The sequence below is a fragment of the Mobula birostris genome, chromosome 11 (genome assembly GCF_030028105.1).
Source record: "Mobula birostris isolate sMobBir1 chromosome 11, sMobBir1.hap1, whole genome shotgun sequence".
NCBI classification, from domain to species: domain Eukaryota; kingdom Metazoa; phylum Chordata; class Chondrichthyes; order Myliobatiformes; family Myliobatidae; genus Mobula; species Mobula birostris.
The window spans coordinates 72,526,026-72,546,048 of NC_092380.1; the positions used below are offsets into that span (position 1 = coordinate 72,526,026).

At 39.6% G+C, this 20,023-nt stretch overlaps 1 protein-coding gene across 1 annotated transcript in view; it reads right to left on the bottom strand.

Annotated features, from left to right (window-relative positions):
* Positions 1 to 12,071: 12,071 nt before the first annotated feature.
* LOC140205533 (ethanolamine kinase 1-like) overlaps positions 12,072 to 20,023 on the bottom strand; it is a 524,152-nt gene continuing 516,200 nt past the window's right edge. The window contains exon 8 of the mRNA XM_072273152.1: positions 12,072 to 12,896. Within this exon, the coding sequence (XP_072129253.1) occupies positions 12,824 to 12,896 (73 nt within the window). The 3' untranslated portion in view covers positions 12,072 to 12,823. The remainder of the gene's footprint in view (positions 12,897 to 20,023) is intronic.

Genomic DNA, 20,023 nt, shown 5'->3' on the forward strand with positions numbered 1-20,023 from the left:
ATCTAAAAATTAGAAAGTTATAAAATATTCAGCACTTCAGGATTAACATTGTCTTATCAGATATAAACAAGGTTCAAGGCACCATGCCTGACAGATCGGACTTTTTATGCACTAACATGCATAATTCTGGAGCATGCAGCAGAATTCTGTATGACCCAGCCTACAGGGAAAGAGATCAAAAGAACCTAAGAAAATATAGTCTATCATTCATCCTCTTGCACCCCCTCTCAGTCTCACTAACATGAAGGAATGGGAAGCACAGATGAGAGAAACATGGAGTAGACTGGAGGTATTAAGGTGAGGGATAGAGAAAGCTGGACTTTCAGTCAGAAGGACAATCATGAGCAGGCCGCTGTACACATGTAGGCCATCCATATAATAATTAAATTAGAACTACTGGAAATGCTTCACAAGTCAGGCAGCATCTGTGGAGAGAGAAACAAAATTAACTCTTCAGGTCAATAAATTCTCAACAGAGCTTATGCCACTAAATCTTCTGTGGACCTCCAATACTATAACACTTCAGATAACGTATTCCTATCTAGTGCTCTACGATGACAGAGACATACATCTTCACAGGATCCATGATTTCAATAATCAGTCCCCTATGGAAGTTGTTTTGAAGGGGAAGGGAAATTTAAGGAGAACTTTCTTAGATCAGTTGGATCTGTGCAGTCAAAGGACGACAGTAGAGCATAGGTCACTAGATTCTAAAGGGACAATGAGTATAAGGGCACTTTATCTAAATGCCCATAGAATTAGAAACAAGGTTAGTGAACTTGTGGCACAGATCGGTACCAAGGCATATGATTTAGTGGCCATCACGGAAACCAGGTTGCAAGGTGGAGATGACTGGGAATTAAATATCCAAGGGTATCAAGTAATATGGAAAGATAGGAGGAAGGCAAAGGAGGTGGGGTGGCGCTCTTGATTAGGGATGAGATCAGGGCGATTGTGAGAGATGACATAAGATCTACGGAGCAGAATGTTGGGTCTATCTAGGTAGAGATTAAGAATAGCGAAAGGAAAAAAATCACTGGTGGGTGTTGTCTATAGGCCGCCAAATAAAAATGTTGCAGTGGCAGAGGCGATTAACCAAGAAATAACTGAGGCTTGGAAGAACGGAATGGCAGTTGTCATGGGGGGATTTTAACTTCCACATAGATTGGATGAATCTGGTTGATCAAGAAAGTCATGAGGAGGACTTCATAGAGTGCATCCGTGATGGCTTTCTTGAGCAGCATGTTAACGAACCTACAAGGGAAAATACTATCTTAGATCTAGTCCTGTGCAATGAGACAGGTAAGATTAACGATCTTGTAGTCAGGGATCCTCTTGGAAACAGTAGTCATAGTATGATTGATTTTCGCATTCGGATGGAGGATGAAATAGTTAGATCTAAAACTAGTGTGTTATGCTTGAACAAAGGAGACTACAACGGGATGAGGGAGGAGTTGGCTAATATGGATTGGGAGCACAGGCTATTTGGTAGGACAGTTGAGGAACAGTGGAATACTTTCAAAGAGATTTTTCACAGTGCTCAACAAAAGTATATTCCAGTAAAAAGTAAGGACAGTAAGTGTGGGGAGAGCCAGCCTTGGATAACTAAGGAAATAAAAGATAGTATCAAACTAAAAGCTCATGTGTACAAAGTCACAAAGAGTAGTGGGAGACTGGGAAAACTTTAAAAAGCAACAAAGAACAACTAATCAAGAAATAAGGAAAGGGAAGATGGAGTATGAAAGTAAATTAGCACAAAATATAAAAACAGATCACAATAGTTTTTATAAATATATAAAGCGGAAGAGGGTGGCTAAAGTCAACATAGGTCCCTTGAAAGACGAGAAGGGGAAATTGATATTGGGTGATAAAGAAATGGTTGAGGCATTGAACAACCATTTTGTGTCAGTCTTCGCAGCGGAAGACACATCTAATATGCCAAAGAATGATGTTATGGATGAAATGGGAGGTGAGGACCTTGATAAAAAGACTGTCACTAAAGATATATTGATGAGCAAACGAAAGGGCCTAAAGGTAGATAAGTCCTCTGGTCCTGATGAGATGCATCCCAGGGTGCTGAGGGAATTGGCGGAGGTTATAGTAGACACGTTGGTAATCATTTACCAAAATTCTCTAGACTCTGGGCAGGTCCCGGTGGATTGGAAGACAGCAAATGTCACGCCACTTTTTTAAAAAAGAATGTAGGCAAAAGATGGGCAACTATAGGCCAGTTAGCTTAACGTCTGTATTTGGGAAAATGCTTGAAGCTGTCATTAAGGAAGAAATAGCGAAACATTTAGAAAGGAGTGGTTCCATTAGACAGATGCAGCATGGATTCAGAAAGGGCAGGTCCTGTTTGACAAATTTACTACAGTTCTTTGAGGACATAATGAGTGCAGTGGATAGAGGCAAACAGGTGGATGTCATATACTTGGCATTCGATATGGTTCCGCACAAGAGACTTATAAATAAGATACGGATGCATGGAGTTGGAGGAAGTGTATTAGCATGGAGAGTGGATTGGTTAACCAATAGAAGGCAGAGAGTTATATAAATGGGTGTTTCTCCAGTTGGCAGTGGTAAGTGGGATGCTGCAGGGGTTGGTGCTGGGCCCACAGCTGTTTACCATTTACATTGATGATTTGGAAGAGGGTACTAAGTGTAGTATAGCAAAATTTGCTGATGACACTAAACTGAGTGGAAAAGCAAATTATACAGAGGATGTGGAGAGTCTGCAGAGGGATATAGATAGGTTAAGTGAGTGGGCCAAGGTCTGGCAGATGGAATACAACGTTGGTAAATGTGAAATCATCCACTTTGGAAGGAATAATAGAAGAGTAGATTATTATTTAAATGGTGAAAGATTGCAGCATGCTGTTGTGCAGAGGAACTTGGGAATGCTTGTTCATGAATCGCAAAAAGTAGGTTTGCAGGTACAACAGGTTATTAAGGAGGCAAATGGAATGTTGGCCTTCATTGCTAAAAGGATTGAATTCAAGAGCAGGGAGGTCATGCTGCAACTATACAGGGTACTGGTGAGGCTGCACCTGGAGTACTGTGTGCAGTTCTGGTCTCCATACTTGAGGAGGGATATACTGGCTTTGGAGGCAGTGCAGAGGAGGTTCACCAGGTTGATTCCAGGGATGAAAGATTAACCTATGAGGAGAGATTGAGTCGCCTGGGACTATACTCACTGGAATTCAGAAGAATGAGAGGAGGTCTTATAGAAACATATAAAATTATGAAAGAGATAGATAAGATAGAAGTAGGAAAGTTGTTTCCATTTGTAGGTGAGACTAGAACTAGGGGACATGGCCTCAAGATTCAGGGGAGAAGATTTAGGGCAGAGATGAGGAGAAACTGTTTTTTCCCAGAGAGTGGTGAATCTGTGGAATTGTCTGCCCAGGGAAGCAGTTGAGGCTTCCTCACTAAATATATTTAAGATACAGTTAGATAGGTTTTTACATAGTAGGAGAATTAAGGGTTATGGGGAAAAGACAGGTAGTTGGAGCTGAGTTTACGGACAGATCAGCCATGATATTATTGAATGCTGGGGTAGGCTCAATGGGCCAGATGGCCTACTCCTGCTCCTATTTCTTATGTTCTTAACAGTAGCTACCTTAGGATCAGGCTTTAGATTAAATTCTTTCATGCAGCTCTCGACTATTTCTATGTTCCCATTTATTTATACTTTAGCTCAGCCACTTGTAGACAAACTATGCCATCAAAAGTAGTGAAAGTTCTTCAGACAAGTCCATGGAAGCACAAATACAGCAGAATTTTTATTAACTGAATTTGTTTTTTCTAACACTCCAGCATACTGAAGTTTTGGTTCAATCTCACTGTAAGGTGCTGCAGTCTGGCAATATTAAGAGAGTTGTTTTCACATCATTCTGGAGGTCCTGCTGTTTCTAATAAACAGCAGCATTTGGCACAAGTCAAACATCCGCAAAGAAAACACAAGCAATGAAACTTTAAACTGTGTAAATTAAGAAAACAACCAAACTCACCCTAGGCAGGCATGGAATTCCTGTGGATGTCAGTGGAGAAGGCATGTTTAGGAGATTGAAATTATTGATTGTCCTAAATTGCATTGAGGGCTGATAAACAAGTGGATGATATTTCTTGTAAGAATTTGGCACAATTGATGAAATTTAAGTCTTTAAAATCATGCTAAATTTCAACCATATTTATGTAATGTATCGACACAAATAGATGCAATTTTATACTTTTTAAAATTCAGAATTTAAATTAAATTAAGTAAAAAACTGATTTCTTACAAGTTTTTACTAGTAATAAAACCTGGATATCAGGTGGTCTTGGTAGAGCTTATGTGGCCCAAGCCCCCAGCTTTGCTTCAGCAATCTTTATCAAGCCATCTTTTCTATTTTATCTGGGGATCAGAAGTGTATAATATTTTCAGAGATGCAACGTGCAAATGTTCATAAGAAGGGAACAATCATGAACTTTAACAGCCCGATTCCTGATGATTACCTTCATATCTGCTTCAGGATATGCATAGACCCTAATGCAAGCTCTAAGTGCCAGTACTTACTAAGGTATTATCTTCCCATGCTATTGCAAGGTATGGGTCTAGCTGCAGAACAGTCCAATAGGTTGAACAGTGCCATGCTATTGATCTCTTGTAGAAATATTTTTACAGAAAAACACTAAATCAAAGGCAGTGGTTTGCATGGATTGCCCTCACATGCTTTGTTGCAAAAGGATTTAGGTGTATCATGACAGATGGTTTCTCCAAGCAGACTGATAGAATGATTCATCACCTGGACTTTCAAGCAAGCACCAGAATCTTGATTGCTGATGGTGCAAAGAGTCTCCCCTGTCAAACTCTTCACCCAGAGTTCGAGACTTTGGTGGCATCCATTTTCCACTGGAATATGAATTTGTCATGAATATCTAGAAAACAATGCAGTGGAAATGGTTGTAGCTTATCCTGGACAATTCTGCAAGACAGGACACTTTCCAATTCAACTCCAATTTCTGCTTGAAGATTACTGGGTCAATGAAAGAAACTCTCTGGTCTGCCTGAAACTAGTCCTTGAATGCAAGGAGTTGCTTACAACCAAATTTTACAGACTGGCACAGTCCAGGGACCAGGACTTGAGGTCAAGAAACTTTGTGAAACTTAGTGTAGCTCACAAAGGCATCTAGACCCTCCTAACACTACTCACAGAGAGATTAGAACTTATGAAAAATCCCCTCAGACTGCTTGACTTAAAGCAAAGAGAAAGTAAGTAATTTATGATGAGTTTGTACAAAGTAATTCTTGAAAATAAGTAGAACTGAGGCACATAGTGTGGAATTTGTGGTAAGCCACACGTTAAAGACAATATCCAGGCAAAGATAGCCTGGGGCATTTGTAGTCAAGTGAGGACTTTGAAATGAGATTGCTGGAGCCAACCTTGCTTACTGCAGATGAGGATGACTGTGGTAGTGTGAAAACCACCTAGAAGAACACAGCTTCCCTTTACAGAGAAGGGGGTGCCGGAGACAGACGAGATAAGAATAAGGGAAGGATGTGAAATATACCCAACAAGTAATGGACAATTGCTTTACTAACTTCGAAGTGTCATCAGTTGTCAGCTTGTAGTTTCTATTGACTTTTAACATCTCGATTGTGAATGGCGATTGATCTTGCAAGTAAGGAATTCAAACATGTTTAATTTATTAAATGGTCAATAACTGTAACTGATAAGGCAGTTCTATATAAAAATAGTAGTTTTCTATCCTGGCTTCAGAACAGTGTGGTGACAGGGGCCATGCTGTTCTACTTGTGCACAAGTAAATTAAGTATGTTTGAGTTGTATAAGTGCATATGTCTTGGCCCAGTTATTTTATTATTGGTGACGAAAGTTACTTGTAGGTTCTACTGAGATGGCTAACCCTTGGCTTCATTATATGGGAAAAAAAGAATTCTGCCCTAGTAGCCAATCAGTTCTAAGTCCTAGGTTACTCATATTTGAGCAAACGACTGAGTCTGCTGCTGGATTGCAAATTTCCTCCTGTGTAGAGTAGTCAAGGTACGGCAGCATCTTAGCCGATGACACAGGAAAGCTGCAGCACAGTATTTAAAAATTGCCAGATTGTGCCCCGCATGAAGCTTTCATGGTCCTGGGGGTGTCCCACACAAATTTGCCCTGATCTGGGTCACGTCCCATGGGAAGCAGAGAAAAATTGGGTAAGGTCATGATTAAAAGAAAGAATGCCGAAATGTGTGTGTGTGTGTGTGTGTGTGTGTGTGTGTGTGTGTGTGTGTGTGTGTGTGTGTGTGTGTGTGTGTGTGTGTGCCCTGATTACGTATGCATGCATAGTAGCATGAAAGTCCCCTGTCCCAGCTCTCTGAAGGACTCCAGTAGTGTGTATGCTTGTACATTATGGACTAGAAAGCATGAAGTGTGTCGAGAAGTATATTGTATGAGTGGAATGAAATTACAAACGTTTGTAGTTAATGTCTGCAGAGGTGTTGTTACTAAATGGAAAACATGACAAGACCTTAGGGTGGTCTGTGTTTGTTCAATGTAGATGTGAAATGCAAAAATGGTTGAATGAATCCTGTAAAAAACAGAGAAACTGAGCAAAAGTTAAAGAAGGAAAAGACAGAATGAACAGACAAAGGATAATAGTGTCTACTGTAGTGAGTGAAAAGAAACAATTAGTACCAGAGTCTGCGGATGAACTAGATGCTGTACACCTGCCTTCCCCAGGCATCATTTAAACAAAGCCCAAACGAAGTGGCACCTCTTGAGTTTTCAGTGAGGATGGCATCAGCCCCAAGCGGCAGTTCCCAACAGCACTAGAGGGTACAGGAGACTGAGTGGTGAGCGAATTGTTGATTTAAATGCACCTTGAACTGATCTAGTAGGAGCTTTAAGAAAATGCCTCCCTCGCACTTTAGATTGGCATAAAAATATGTCAGACAGAATGATGTTAATAAATATGCAGAAAGTGTTCATAAATAGTTTCAAAATATTCTGGATTAACTCTAGAAGTGCGGATGCCCATCTTAATACGAGGGGTGATTGATAAGTTCGTGGCCTAAGGTAGAAGGAGATGAGTTATTAACTTCAAACATTCTGCATAATCACTCAAAGAGTTGAACTGCACGTACATGTAACGAGAGCTGTATAACTCACCAGCTTCTACCTTAGGCCACAAACTTATCAATCACCCCTGCTGTGGACCACTCTCTGGAGGTCCAAGATGCCAACTTCTACAAAGACGGGGTCCGTATGCTCCACGACTGCTGGACTAAGTGTATAAATGTAGGAAGGGACTATGTTGAAAAGTAAACGTGCTAGGTTTTCTAAAACTGACTCCTTCTACCTTAGGCCACAAAGTTATCAATCACCCCTCGTAAATGCTATTGAAAATATGTTGCAACCAAAGTTAAAGGAAAGCATATACTGTTATGTGACATGAGAAGAGTTAATTAAATTTATGGGTGTTCTACAATATTGCCAAAAGCAATTACAATGTTCAAGGATTGAAACTGTTATGGGAATGAAGACAATGCTACTCCACTATCGCCTCTGGACAATATTGTACATTATTTTAAAAGAATTGGGATAGCTGTCCCATACAATTTGAATGTCATTCTAACTTACAGCTTTGTTTTATATTTAACCAAATTGACAGTGCCAAATTTTGGCTAATCATTACCAGATTAACATCTGCTTAAGGTTTCACTGAAAATGGGTTTAACATTACCTGCTTTATACAGATGACTCATGTAACCCACTTATGACAGGTAATATTTTTATTTATATGAACAGTGTAGACATATTTTAGATAATGCTATTCTAAATGCAAGATTTTATAGTTCTTTGATTCATGTCATCAAACATGGAAATGGGACGATGGACACAGTAGGGGTAAAACATGGAACTGTTATCCATGAGGAGTATGCTCTTTTTTGCGAGCAGCCTGGTCTCAAGAGATAGTTTTGGGACATTCCGTGCACTCACCAGTCACCCCTCCCTTTTTAATTAAACAGATGGTCATCCATATTATGGGTGAAGGCATGTTGCAGTATAGTATCTCACTAACATAAGCTCTTAAAGGCTTCCATCAACAGGCACTTAAAGCCCAGAAGATCATGCTGAGAATCACACCCACCAGCCAGGGGATTGGATACTGGTGAGGAGAGCCTACCAATGAAAGAACTGCCTGGAGCCCCGGTGGGAAGTCCAATCCAAGTGTTGCTGACCACATTTACCACTTTAAGTGTCCAAGGAAAGTTGACGTGGATACATGGTTTAGCCAGTGTCACTGTAGCAGGGTGCAGGTGGCCAGAGCGTTGATGATAAGGACAGATGTGCTATTTGCCACCTAAAGTAATCATTGTAAATCTTGGGTAATCTGGACATCTATTTTCTGCCCAATTGCAGAAGTACCTCCCGGGAGGGGGGAGAAGATGTCGGTGCGACGGCAGCGCGCGCGGCCACTTCGGTAATGATATCTGTTATCTGTCAGGTAGGGGACCGTGCGGAGGAACATCTGGAAAACTTCTGAAATGCCCGCTTCATTGCCGCTGCTACTGTGTGGTAGCCGGAATCTCCGGAGCTGAAGGCCCCAAAATCCTCGGCTTTGCGTGTTTCATCGGCTGGGGAGAGGTCGATGGTGCTCGAGAGGCTGTATCGGAGAGGCTGGTCGGAAGCTCGAAGTTTTTGGACGGACGGACTCAGTGTCAGCTGTGGTCGGCTGCTTCTAATGCATCGGCAAGTTGACGGTGCCTGGAGGTTTATGGCAGGGAGTTTCTCCCTTTTGCCGTCTGCTATCAGGGACTCGGGAGTCAATCGACTCAGGACTTTGAGACTTTTTTTTACTGTGCCCATGGTCTGTTCTTCATCAAATTATGGTATTGTTTTGCACTGCTGTAACTATATGTTATAATTATGTGGTTCTGCTAGTGTTAGTCTTTGGTCTGCCCTGTTTTCTGTGATATCACTCTGGAGAAATCACTCTTCCAACACTAGTACTCCTCACACTTTTCTTCACCTTAGTTATAATATGTGTCGTGTACTAACTGGTCAAGTCGTTGGGTGTGCTCTCGGGAGCCTATACATTCAGAAGTTGGCTTGGCATTGCATTTATACCCCTGAATTGTAGTGAGTTTGCTTCTGCAGTTTACTTTGATAACATAACTAGAACTGTAAAGGGTGCACGGGACTGCACTGCCCATAGGAATGATGATTGTAAATGCAATTGTTTTGAGGGATAGTATCAATGCACTTACAATAATTATAGGACTGCCACCATTTCCACCCCCCCCTCCCCATGGCTTTAAAGCTGCTTCATGGGGATCGGGGTGACGTATGCTTACTGTAACCATCAAGGACCGGAACTAGATTTAGATAACAGTGCATGCAATGCCTATACGACTGGTGACCTTCCAAATCCCGTAAACACTACTTACTGTCTATGTGGCCAGCAGGTCTATCATTGGCTACCGGGGTACTCCTTGTAAAATGGGAATTTTTTTGCCATGGAGGGGTTGTTGTTATCTGTCCGACATAGTACTATAGATTTATGACCTGTCTATGCTCTCTTTACTCAGACGGTGTGGGTCTGCAGTTGAAGTACCATGGCAACTGCACATTTCTGGATTGTGGGGTTCCTGTTCTGATGAGTTGTCAGACTGGCTCATGAGAGCATCAACATGGCCTCAGCACTGCTGGAGAAGCATAACCTTAGCGCTACATTACACAAGCCAGACCATCAATGACATTAACTTTTGCTGAAGTGCTGGCAATCCGCACTGTGGCCCTTCACAACTGACTAGCACTAGACTTTCTGTTGTCCAAAAGAGGAGGTGCTTGTGCTATTATTAGCCAACAAGTGTACAGGATGCTGGTAGAAATTCTGTGTAGTTATAAATAAAAACTAAAAATGTAGTAAACAGTCAGCAAGTCAAGTTGCTTTTGTGCATAGAGAAACTTAGTTAATGTGTCAGGCTGAGATCCTCTGATGGAGCTGAGTATTTCTAGAAGTTTCAAATCTTTCATTTTACATTTCCAGCATCAACTGTACTTTTGATTTTCATTTACTAGTATAGTTTTGGTCTCTTTTTTTGGGAAAGGAATAACTTGCATTGCAACACACACAAAATGCTGAAAGAATTCATTGGGTCAGGTAGCATCTATGAAAATGAATGAACAGTTGATGTTTCAGGCTGAGACCCTTCATCAGTACTGGAAAGGAAAGCAGAATAAAAGGGTGGGCAGAAAGTAAGAAGGACAAGCTAGAAGGTGCTAGGTGAAGCCAGATGAGTGGGAAAGGCAATGGCTGAAGAAGAAGTAATCTCATAGGAGAGGAGTGGACCATGGGAGAAAGGGAAGAAGGAGGGGCACCAGGGAGAGAGGTGAAAGACAGGCAAGGAGAAAAGGTAAGAGGCCAGAGTCGGAAATAGAAGGAAGATGGAAGATGGATAGGAAAAGAAAGAAAGAGAGAAAAATTTAAAAAAAACTGGAAGGAGAAATTGATGTTCATTTCTTCAGGTTGAAGGCTGCCTAGGATGAAGATGAGGAGTTGCTCCTCCACCCTGAGTGCCTCACCATGGCAGATCAAGGACTGACATGTCAGAACAGGAATGGAGACAAGAATTCAAATGGTTGGCCACAGGGAAATTCTGCTTTTAGCTGATGAAGCAGAGGTGCTTGACAATGTGGTTGCAAAATTTACAACGGGTCTCATTATTGTCGAGGAGGCTGCACTGGAAGCACTGGATACAATGGATAACACCAAAAAATTCAAAGTTGAAGTGTTGTCTCACCTGAAAGGACTATTTTTGGCTTTGAATGGAGATGGGGGGGGGAGAGGTGAATGGGCAGGTAAAGCATTTCTTTCACTTTGCAGGAAGGATATTAGTGGGGAGAGATGAATGGACAAGAGAATCATGGAGGGAGCAATCCCCATGGAAAGTGGAGAGTGAGGGAAAGTAAAGATGTGTTTGGTGGTAGTATCCTGTTGAAGATGGCAGAAGTTACGGAGAATGACGTGTTGAATGTGGCGACTCATGGAGTGGTAGCTGAGGACCAGAGGAAATCTAAGGCAGTGGGAAGAAGAATTTGCATTGGAAGCAGTTCAGAGAAGCTTCGGTCTTTTGATTCGTGAGATGAAGAAACACTTGAGCCAGCATAGCCTTTATTCACTGGAATTTTGCAGTGTGAAAGAGATGATCTTTTTGAAACATATAAACATATAAATATCTGAGAGCCATCCTGACAGATTAGATGCTAAGAGCATATTTCCTTTCATGAGACCTCTAGAACTGGGAGCTTCCTAGTGTCAGGAATATACCAGGCTGCTGATGCTGCTCTCTTCCATATATCAGTTCACTGTTCATAACTGCATTGGGGAGCTCATTCAAAGTCCATTCAAGAAGAAGAAATTTCATCTAGTTTTCCCTCAGCCCATAAGCTTGGGAAAAGCAGGCTTACTGGTGCTTGAGGTCACTTGGCAAATGTAATGGAGAAGCTTTGAAGAGTTCCTGTAGTACATCTTACAGATGGCACACAGTCAGCTCCAGGTGCTGGAGGGAAATGTGTTTAAAATGGTGCACTGGATTATTTTATTCTGAATCATATTGTACTTCTTCAGTGTTTGAATTGCATTTATTCAGTTATGTGAAATGTATTCCATTAGACTCCTGGGTTCTGCCATGCAGATGGTGGAAAGACTTTGAGAAATCAAGATAGCAGTTAGTCGCTAAAGGATAGCCGATCTCTGACCTACTCTTGAAGCCACAATATTGATCGAACTAAGTTTATGGTCTTTATTAATAATATTGAATTAGTGTGATATTCTATCAATAACAATATTTTTTCAGTCTCATTGTAAACTTGGCTAAAAAATCAATCTTGAAAGATCCTAGAATATTTCATGGATTTCACTTGTTTTGAAAATAAAACATGCTTTGAGTTCTGTGAACTCAAAGATGGAAGGGGGCACATTTTACATAATATTTTCCATAACTATAACAGCATTTATGAACAGAGTGAGAAATATCGCAAGTGAAAAGAGTCGTGTGTTGAATACTTAATTGTACTTTTATTGTCAGTTCGCAAACTTGTCATATTAGTTCCATGGCAAATATCACATTTTTTTTAAAAATTATAAATTTATGGCAGATTAATCAGAATCTCAGAGATTAAGTGACCTTTATTGCATTCGATCCGATAGAAAATCTGATGGAGAGTTCTACACAGAAATAACCACCTTTCCTTTTCTCATAAAGTGATTAAATAGTTATGTATTTCCAATTTTCTAATAAGCTTTCCAGAACTTACTCATCTTTAAATGTTTCTTCAGAAACTGAGGTAATTTTTACATTTGTAAAATCAGTATAAGACCTGTGTTTACATGTTATGATTAAAAGAAAAGATGGACATCTTTTGATCTCATTTCTCCTTACAACGTAGTGGCAAATATGTGACACTAAAGAATTGTCCAATAAGTATATAAAATTGTCAATTAGATAAAAAATATTTGATTGACGATATCAGTAAGCCATGCCTGAAGGTATATTGCGTACAACAGTACATAAAATAGAAATACAAGTAATACACTCGTCTGTAGCAATTTTTATGCATTCAGTGCTAGTAGCTAATGTTGTCTTTACTATAATTAATTATTTTAAAAGGACTTCACCATTTAGCTTGAAAAATACTTGATCCACTTCTCTGTTATTTTACGATTCCAGGTACAGTGAACTTTTGGCACTTTCTCATTTAGGAGCTTCAACTGTTTCCATTTTATTCCATCTTTTGCCCAGCAGGGAACGAGACTGCAGATCTTTTTAGCTTCAACAGGAAAACTGCAAGGCCAAAAATTCATCCTTCTTCTTAAAATACTGCTTGAAACGTTCTCTTGCGTACCTGTTCATTACAACGTTGTACACCATCAGCCAATAGTTGATTTTAAATCTTTGCCTTATGATTTGTTTATTCAAAGCACTATGAGGAAAATGCAACTTCTCACTTACAGTACAGACATCGGAGTCTTGTATCTAATGCACTGAGAATTCCTGAGGCGGTTATTTTGGGGAAAAGGGTGAAAAGAAGTGCTAAGTGAGTGCTGAGCTAATAAGACACACATGTTCAAAAATCTGGTTTTTAGTTTGCAACTTTGGAGCTAATTGGTGATTACCATGTTTTGAACTTGCACAGAGATGCTAAAGCAGACACGCTCACAGTTAGCACCTACACGCTGTTTAGGTACCATTTTTATATCCTATTAATATAGTCTTCATCCTGTCATTTCCATTGAGGATACAAAGGAGGCAGACACATGTTAGAAGCCTGAGGGAAAGAGGGCACAGCCTATAGATTTGGAACGTAAGATTCTGATTGAGGAAATCCACAGAAGGTGTATGGTCTTCTGCCCACACTGGGGGAGAAGTGACAGAGGCAAATAATTTCATGGATGTGGAAGGCTGGTGAGAAGGTCCCAACCTGGGTGACTGCTCTCAGCACCAGACTGTGTTGTTGCAAGCAATGTATCAATTTGATGTTGCATGCTCATGGTAAAGTGATATTTCACAAATGAACTGATAACTGTGCCACCAGTAGCATTACAAGCATATCACTTTTTCATATGTTCTCATGACACCATATACTGCCATTCACAGTTTCAAATGTTCCTTTAGAAACTGAGCTATATTTTGCATTTATATGTTGTCATCAAATTATGGCCACACATTACTGAAAGATGAAAATAATGTAGCAGTTAACAAAAGTCCAATAATCACTTCAAATAGCCACAGCCCAGACAAATCCCACGACTCTTCACTTATATAGAACAAAGAAGACTACATCACAGGAACAGGGCCTTGGGCTCACAGTGTTTGTGCCAAGTATGACTCCTCTGGCTGTATATGATCCATAGCCCTGTATTTGCTGAATAATCATGTGACTATCCAACAGCTTCTCAAATGCCATTATTGTATCTGCATCCGCCATTGCCCCCAAAAGCCCGTCCTGGGCACCTATCACTCTCTGTAAAAAGCTTGCCTGTATACCTCCTTTACATTTTCCTCCACCTACCTTAAATGCATATCCTCATGTACTTGACATTTCTACCATGGGAAAAAGATCCTGAATGTCACATCTATCTACACCTGTTAGAATCTTCTATGACTCCTCCCCTCAGCCTCTGATATTCAAGGGGAACATCTCTGTTGTATATTTAATATTTCAGTAACATTTGAGTAATATTGAAAATATATTGCTTGATTAGCATTCTTTGTTGCTTACATCATTCATTATGGGTTATATGTAAAAGTATGTGAATAGTACATGTCATTACACCACTATGTCAAATGTGTGCACCTCACAAAAGCAAAGAAACAAAGAGTATACATTCTTCTGGTCTCCCCATGTTTTTCTTATGATTAGCTTTATGTTTTGGAGTTAAAAGACATAACAGTGATAATGAATAAGTTTTAAAGGAACCCAAGATAACTACCTAGCTATTGAAGTGCAACGAGATGCTTGAGTGAAAAAAAGACAGAAAATGGACAAATTCATGGCTTCATAAACAGAGTGTACCAGGTGATAATAATCATAAATAAATAAAAAAAAGAAAGAGATAGCTAGCTGCATCAAAAAGATAGATGTTTGATTGCACAAGTGATAACTGGATTTTGTGTACTGATTGAATTAAACAATATTTTAAAGGAAATTGAAGAGCCAATTAGAAATGTGTGCCTGTTTTATTCAGTTCTAAGCACACTGCTCCAACCAAACCAGTCAAAATTAGCTTTGCTGATATTGTGCAAGTAATGCAGGAACACTTAGAACCAAATGCATTGTTGATTGCAGAATGCTTTAGATTTCATAAGTAGAATCCAAAAGGAAGGGGAGTCAATTTCAGCATACGTGGCTTTGGAAGAGATTGTCTGAGCATTGACAGTTCACTGATGGGCTTAATGAGGGTTTAATGATGTACAGAGGGATGGTTTAGTTTGTGAAATCCTACAAGAAAGCATTGAAAAATGGCTCCTAACTGAAATACAATTCACATTTAAAAGAGCAGCTGAAATCACTGGATCAATGAAAACTGCTGTCAGAGATGCCATTGGAAGTGAACATAACAAAATTGCAAAAACAGGAAAAGGCCTGGCTGAACACATTGTGTTACTGTTCTGGCAGGGGCGCACATTCAATGGACCAATGCAGGTTTAAATGTGAAACTTGCAGAACATGCAACAAAGTAGGACACATGCCAAGTGCATTTTGGGCAGATAAAAATAAATGGACTGCACAAAAAAGAGAAAAAGCTAAAAAGTCAAGCTGCAGTTTCAAAAAGTGCACTAATCTGCATGGTGTTGATAAAAATCTGATAATGATGAGAATGACACAGGACTGATAACGCTTGCGATTTACAATGTGAAAGCTAACATTAGACAAGCAATATGGCTTACATCAGAAGTGAACAACAAATGTACTAAAATGGAATTGGATACTGGCTTGGCTGTTTCAAATAAATTTAAATAGCATTTCAAAGACACAATTTGAGCCTGTGGATATCCAACTAAGAACTTATAATGGAGAAAAGATAACTCTCCTGTGGGAAGGACATTTAAATACAACACCCAACAAGCTTCCCAGGCTTGTTTGTGATGAAAACAGGAGGGTCAGTATTGTGGCATTGTGAGTGGCCGAGACAACTATAACTTGACTGGAGATCCATCCACAATTTGCTTGCTACATTCCCTGCAATGAAGCCAATTGAAAGGGAATTAAGAAATTACTGGATGATGCCAAAGCAGTATTAAAGGACAGCACTGGAAAACATATCAAGAATAAAATAGTGTTAAATGAAAATGCTGCACCCAAGCTTTGCAAATTCCATCTGGTTCCTTTTGCCATCTGTGATAAAGTAGTCAGTGAGCTTGATTGCATGGAGGCTGAATGAACTTTTTCCAAGGTTCATTAGAACCCAAAGGCATTAGTAGGAGGGAAGAACAGGTCTGTCAGGATCTGTGGTGATTTTAAAGTCAGCATCAGTACCCTCTGCCCAGGATAGAGGATATCTCTGTAAACCTTTCTGGAGCAAGTGGATTTAGCAGATATACACCTACAGATAGAGATGGAAGAAGCATCTGAAGTGTTTCTCACTATAAACACTCACAAAGGGCTTTACTGCTATTATAGTCTTATTTTTGGAGTAGCTTCTGCAGCTGCACTCTGGCAGAAACCTATTGGCCAGGTTCTGCAAGGCTGCCCAGGCACTCAGTGTTATCTGGATGACATTACTATTACTGGTAAGGATGATAAGTAACATCTCCAAAATCTCATGACAGTGTTAAAACGATTAAAAGGTTATGGGCTCAGAGCACAATGCAGCAAATGTGAATTCTTTAAACCAAGCATCACTTACTGTGGTCAATCCATTGATGCACAAGATTTATACAAATGTGTGGAGAAAATTCAAGCAGCAGTGAATGCCCCAAGACCAAAGGATGTATTACAGTTGCAGTCATTTTTAGGAATTATTAATTATTATGAAAGATTCCTGCCAAAACTGGCTAGTGTGATCCAACCTTTCAATTTATTACTGTAGAGCGGGAAGAAATGGTAATGGAGTCACAAAACATAACAAACATAACAAAACATGTCCAACCTCTCTCTATAATTTATATCCTCTAATCCTGGCAGCATTCTGGCAAACCTTCTCTACATCCTTTCCAAAGGCTTTATATCATTCCTGCAATAGGCTGAACTAGTAGTGCACACAGCATTTTAAGTCTGGCCAAAGCAATCTTTTATACAGCTGCATGATAGTTATAAGGTATCACATATTGATCTACACACTTGCCGCTCATTCATCATTCCTTTTGTCCCCAGACAAAACGACATACATCAAGCAGCTGTGATTTTGAGACAGGGGAAAAAAAAATAGAATGATTGTTTGTGTTCTTTCTTTTGGAGACACCATCGCTATGGGGGGGACAATTTATGACCACATAGAGTTCTTATACCTACAAAAAACTAGTAAGGTAAGAACCAGGCAGAACTGTTTGATATTTGGAAGTGATCCTTCTTACAGTCCCCTTACATCTGGAGATTCTGTTGCTTCCTTGTTCTTCCTCCTTGCCCTGACTTTGACCTACTGACACATAGTAGTTGGAAGACTGTTAGGGATCATTCTGGAGCTATGAAATTACGAATAGCAGATATGAATTAAAATGATGTTACAAAAAATGTAGAATCAGTCTTCGGGAAAAAAAGTCTGTTCACAATTTGACATCAACTAATACTTTAAGGCTATTGAAACCAATCACTAGGTGTGGGACATTTTCTGGTCTGTACTACAGAAACAGCCCAGGGGAACGCAGCAGATGAATGTTCATGTTAACTGATGCACATTGAAAACTTCAGGAGGAGATCAGGGAGGGCATTAAGTAGCCAACTCCTGCATCTCTTGGAGGAGGTTCAGGAGCCTGAAGACACACACATAATGTTTTAGGAATGACCTTTCCCCCACCTCCATCTGATCTCTGAATGGACAATGAGCCCATGTACATGACCTCACTATTTGTTTTTTTTTCTTTTTTCTCTCTTTTTTTGTATGTCTATATATATGTATATATAATTATTGTAATTTATAGTTTTTATGTATTGCAATGTACTGCTACCACAAAACAATGTATTTCAAGACTTCACAACATATTCCAGTGATATTAAACCTGATTCTGATTCTAATTCTGATACTAATACATTGCTAGAGGTGTGTTCCTGTCACTTAATCTGTAATTTAGGACTGGTTTGCTTTTTGGCACAAAATATTCTGGCTAGTTGTATAGCTAGGGATCAGTTTTTTTTCCCTTTAGATGAAAACTGCAGATCTTGTGGCATGGGCTCTACGTTTTTAATAGCGACATGTGGAGCCGAATTGTGAGATTCCTACACTGAGATTGGTACCTCTTTCTATGGAGTGTTTTGAGGTAAAAAAACAATGAATGTTGCTTTACTGCTGACTGCAAATTCTTCACTATTTTAGCTATCAGTTATCATAGACTCATAGAATGGTTACTACACAGGAGGCCAGTCTGCTTATCATGTCCAGGCCAACAATTTACTAGTTCCACCCTTGGCTCTTTCTTTTTGCAATTTTTCTCCACCAATTTTTAACCAATTCCCTTTTGAGGGCCACAGTATACCACATCTAAAGGCAGTATTTCCATTTTCAACCAAATGTTGCATAAAGCAGTTTCTCCTTAACTCAGTCTTAATTATTTTTATTTTACATTTGTGAACTCAAATACTCTGTCGAACCCTCCCCCATATTTCTTCCATAAAAAAAATATGTATTTCCCTGAACCTCTTTTCTACAAGTGTCCCGAGTGGGGAATAGAAGAAGGGAGGGAGAGGGAATTTTTGTTTACTGGAAGGAAAAATTGATAACTAGGCCATCAGGTTGGGGGCTACCCAAATGGAATATAAGGTCTTGTTCCTCTACCCTAAGGTGGCCTCATCGTGGCATGAGACAAGGCCACGGACCAACATGTTGAAAGGAGAACGGGAAATGGAATCGGAATTAAAATGTTTTACCAATGGGAAGTTTTGCTTTTGGCAAATGGAACAGAGCTGCTTGATGAAACGGCCACCCAATTTACAACGGGTCTCAGCAGCCTAAAGGAAGCTGCATCGGAAGCACCGAACACAAGAGATGACCCCAGCAGATTCAGAGCTGAAATGTTGTCTCACCGGGAAGGAATGTATGGGGCTCTGAATGGACACACGGAAGGAAGTAAATAGGCAGGTGTAGCACTGTGGCCACTTGCAGAGATAAGTGATGGGAGGGAGATTGATGGAGAGGGATGAGTGGACAAGAGAATCACGGAGGAAGCAAGGTAAAGATATGTTTAGTCATAGCATCCCTTTGGAGATGGCGGAAGTTGCCAGGATGTGTTGAATGTGGAGGCTCATAGGTTGGTATATAATAACAAGAGGAACTCTATCACTGTTAAGGCAGCGGGAAGATGGGGTAAGCATGAAGATTTGGGAAAGGGAGGAGATACGGATCAGGGCAAAATTTAATACTCTAAGATTTGAACCAAGTTATTTTACGAAATAAAAAAGAAATTTAAGATGAATGCCAAAACATGGGTCTTCATTTCACCTGAAAGTGTTGCTAACATTTCTAGACCAGCTGTAGGTTTGATTTACTCTAACGGTTAAAATGTCTTTGCTTTTTATTATATAAATAACCCATTTACATTAAACATGTCAACAACTCTGTTTGCAATAGAGAATTGGATTATATACATTATTCTAGTTAAGTTATAAGAGACAGAATCATTAGTCCCTGATCAAATTTAAACCATTTATTGCTACCTAAATAATTGTTAAGAGTTTCTCTGGGAAATACCTCACAGAAGGCAATTCTCTTATGTGCGTGGAATAGTTATTTCATAAACTGACCAGTGAGTAGTTCCAATTAATTTTCATACTTGTATTAATATAAATTAGAGAGCATACTTATTTACACAATCTTTCCTCATACCTGAGAGAGCATAACTGTTAGTCCTTGTAGGATAGCTAGATAAACACTAGAGGAAAATATCAGAAATTATTTTATCTTAAATTCAAAAGCATTTTGCACTAACTTTTCTATACATTGGAGTTGCAGATCCTGAAGAATACCTGGGGACTAAAAAACACTTTTCGGAATTTCCTCTATTGATTTCATGCCCAATCAAGTATTTTCACTTCTCACCTATTTATTTAAGCGTTCTCAAATCATGAATATCACTGCCAGATGTAATAACTACACCTTCCATTACATCCAACAAACATGGCTTTCATACTCTCTGCAAGTGAAAACTATTGCAACATTAGTAGGATCTGGTTAAACATTGTTATATTTTCCAATATTATATATCCCTCACAAGTACAAAGCTTTCAAAGTTTTTCTCAACATTTCTAGTAACGGGTATTGTAAAATAAATTGACAGTTTAAGTATAATCTTAGCTTCGGAGAGAATGGCTCCATTGGA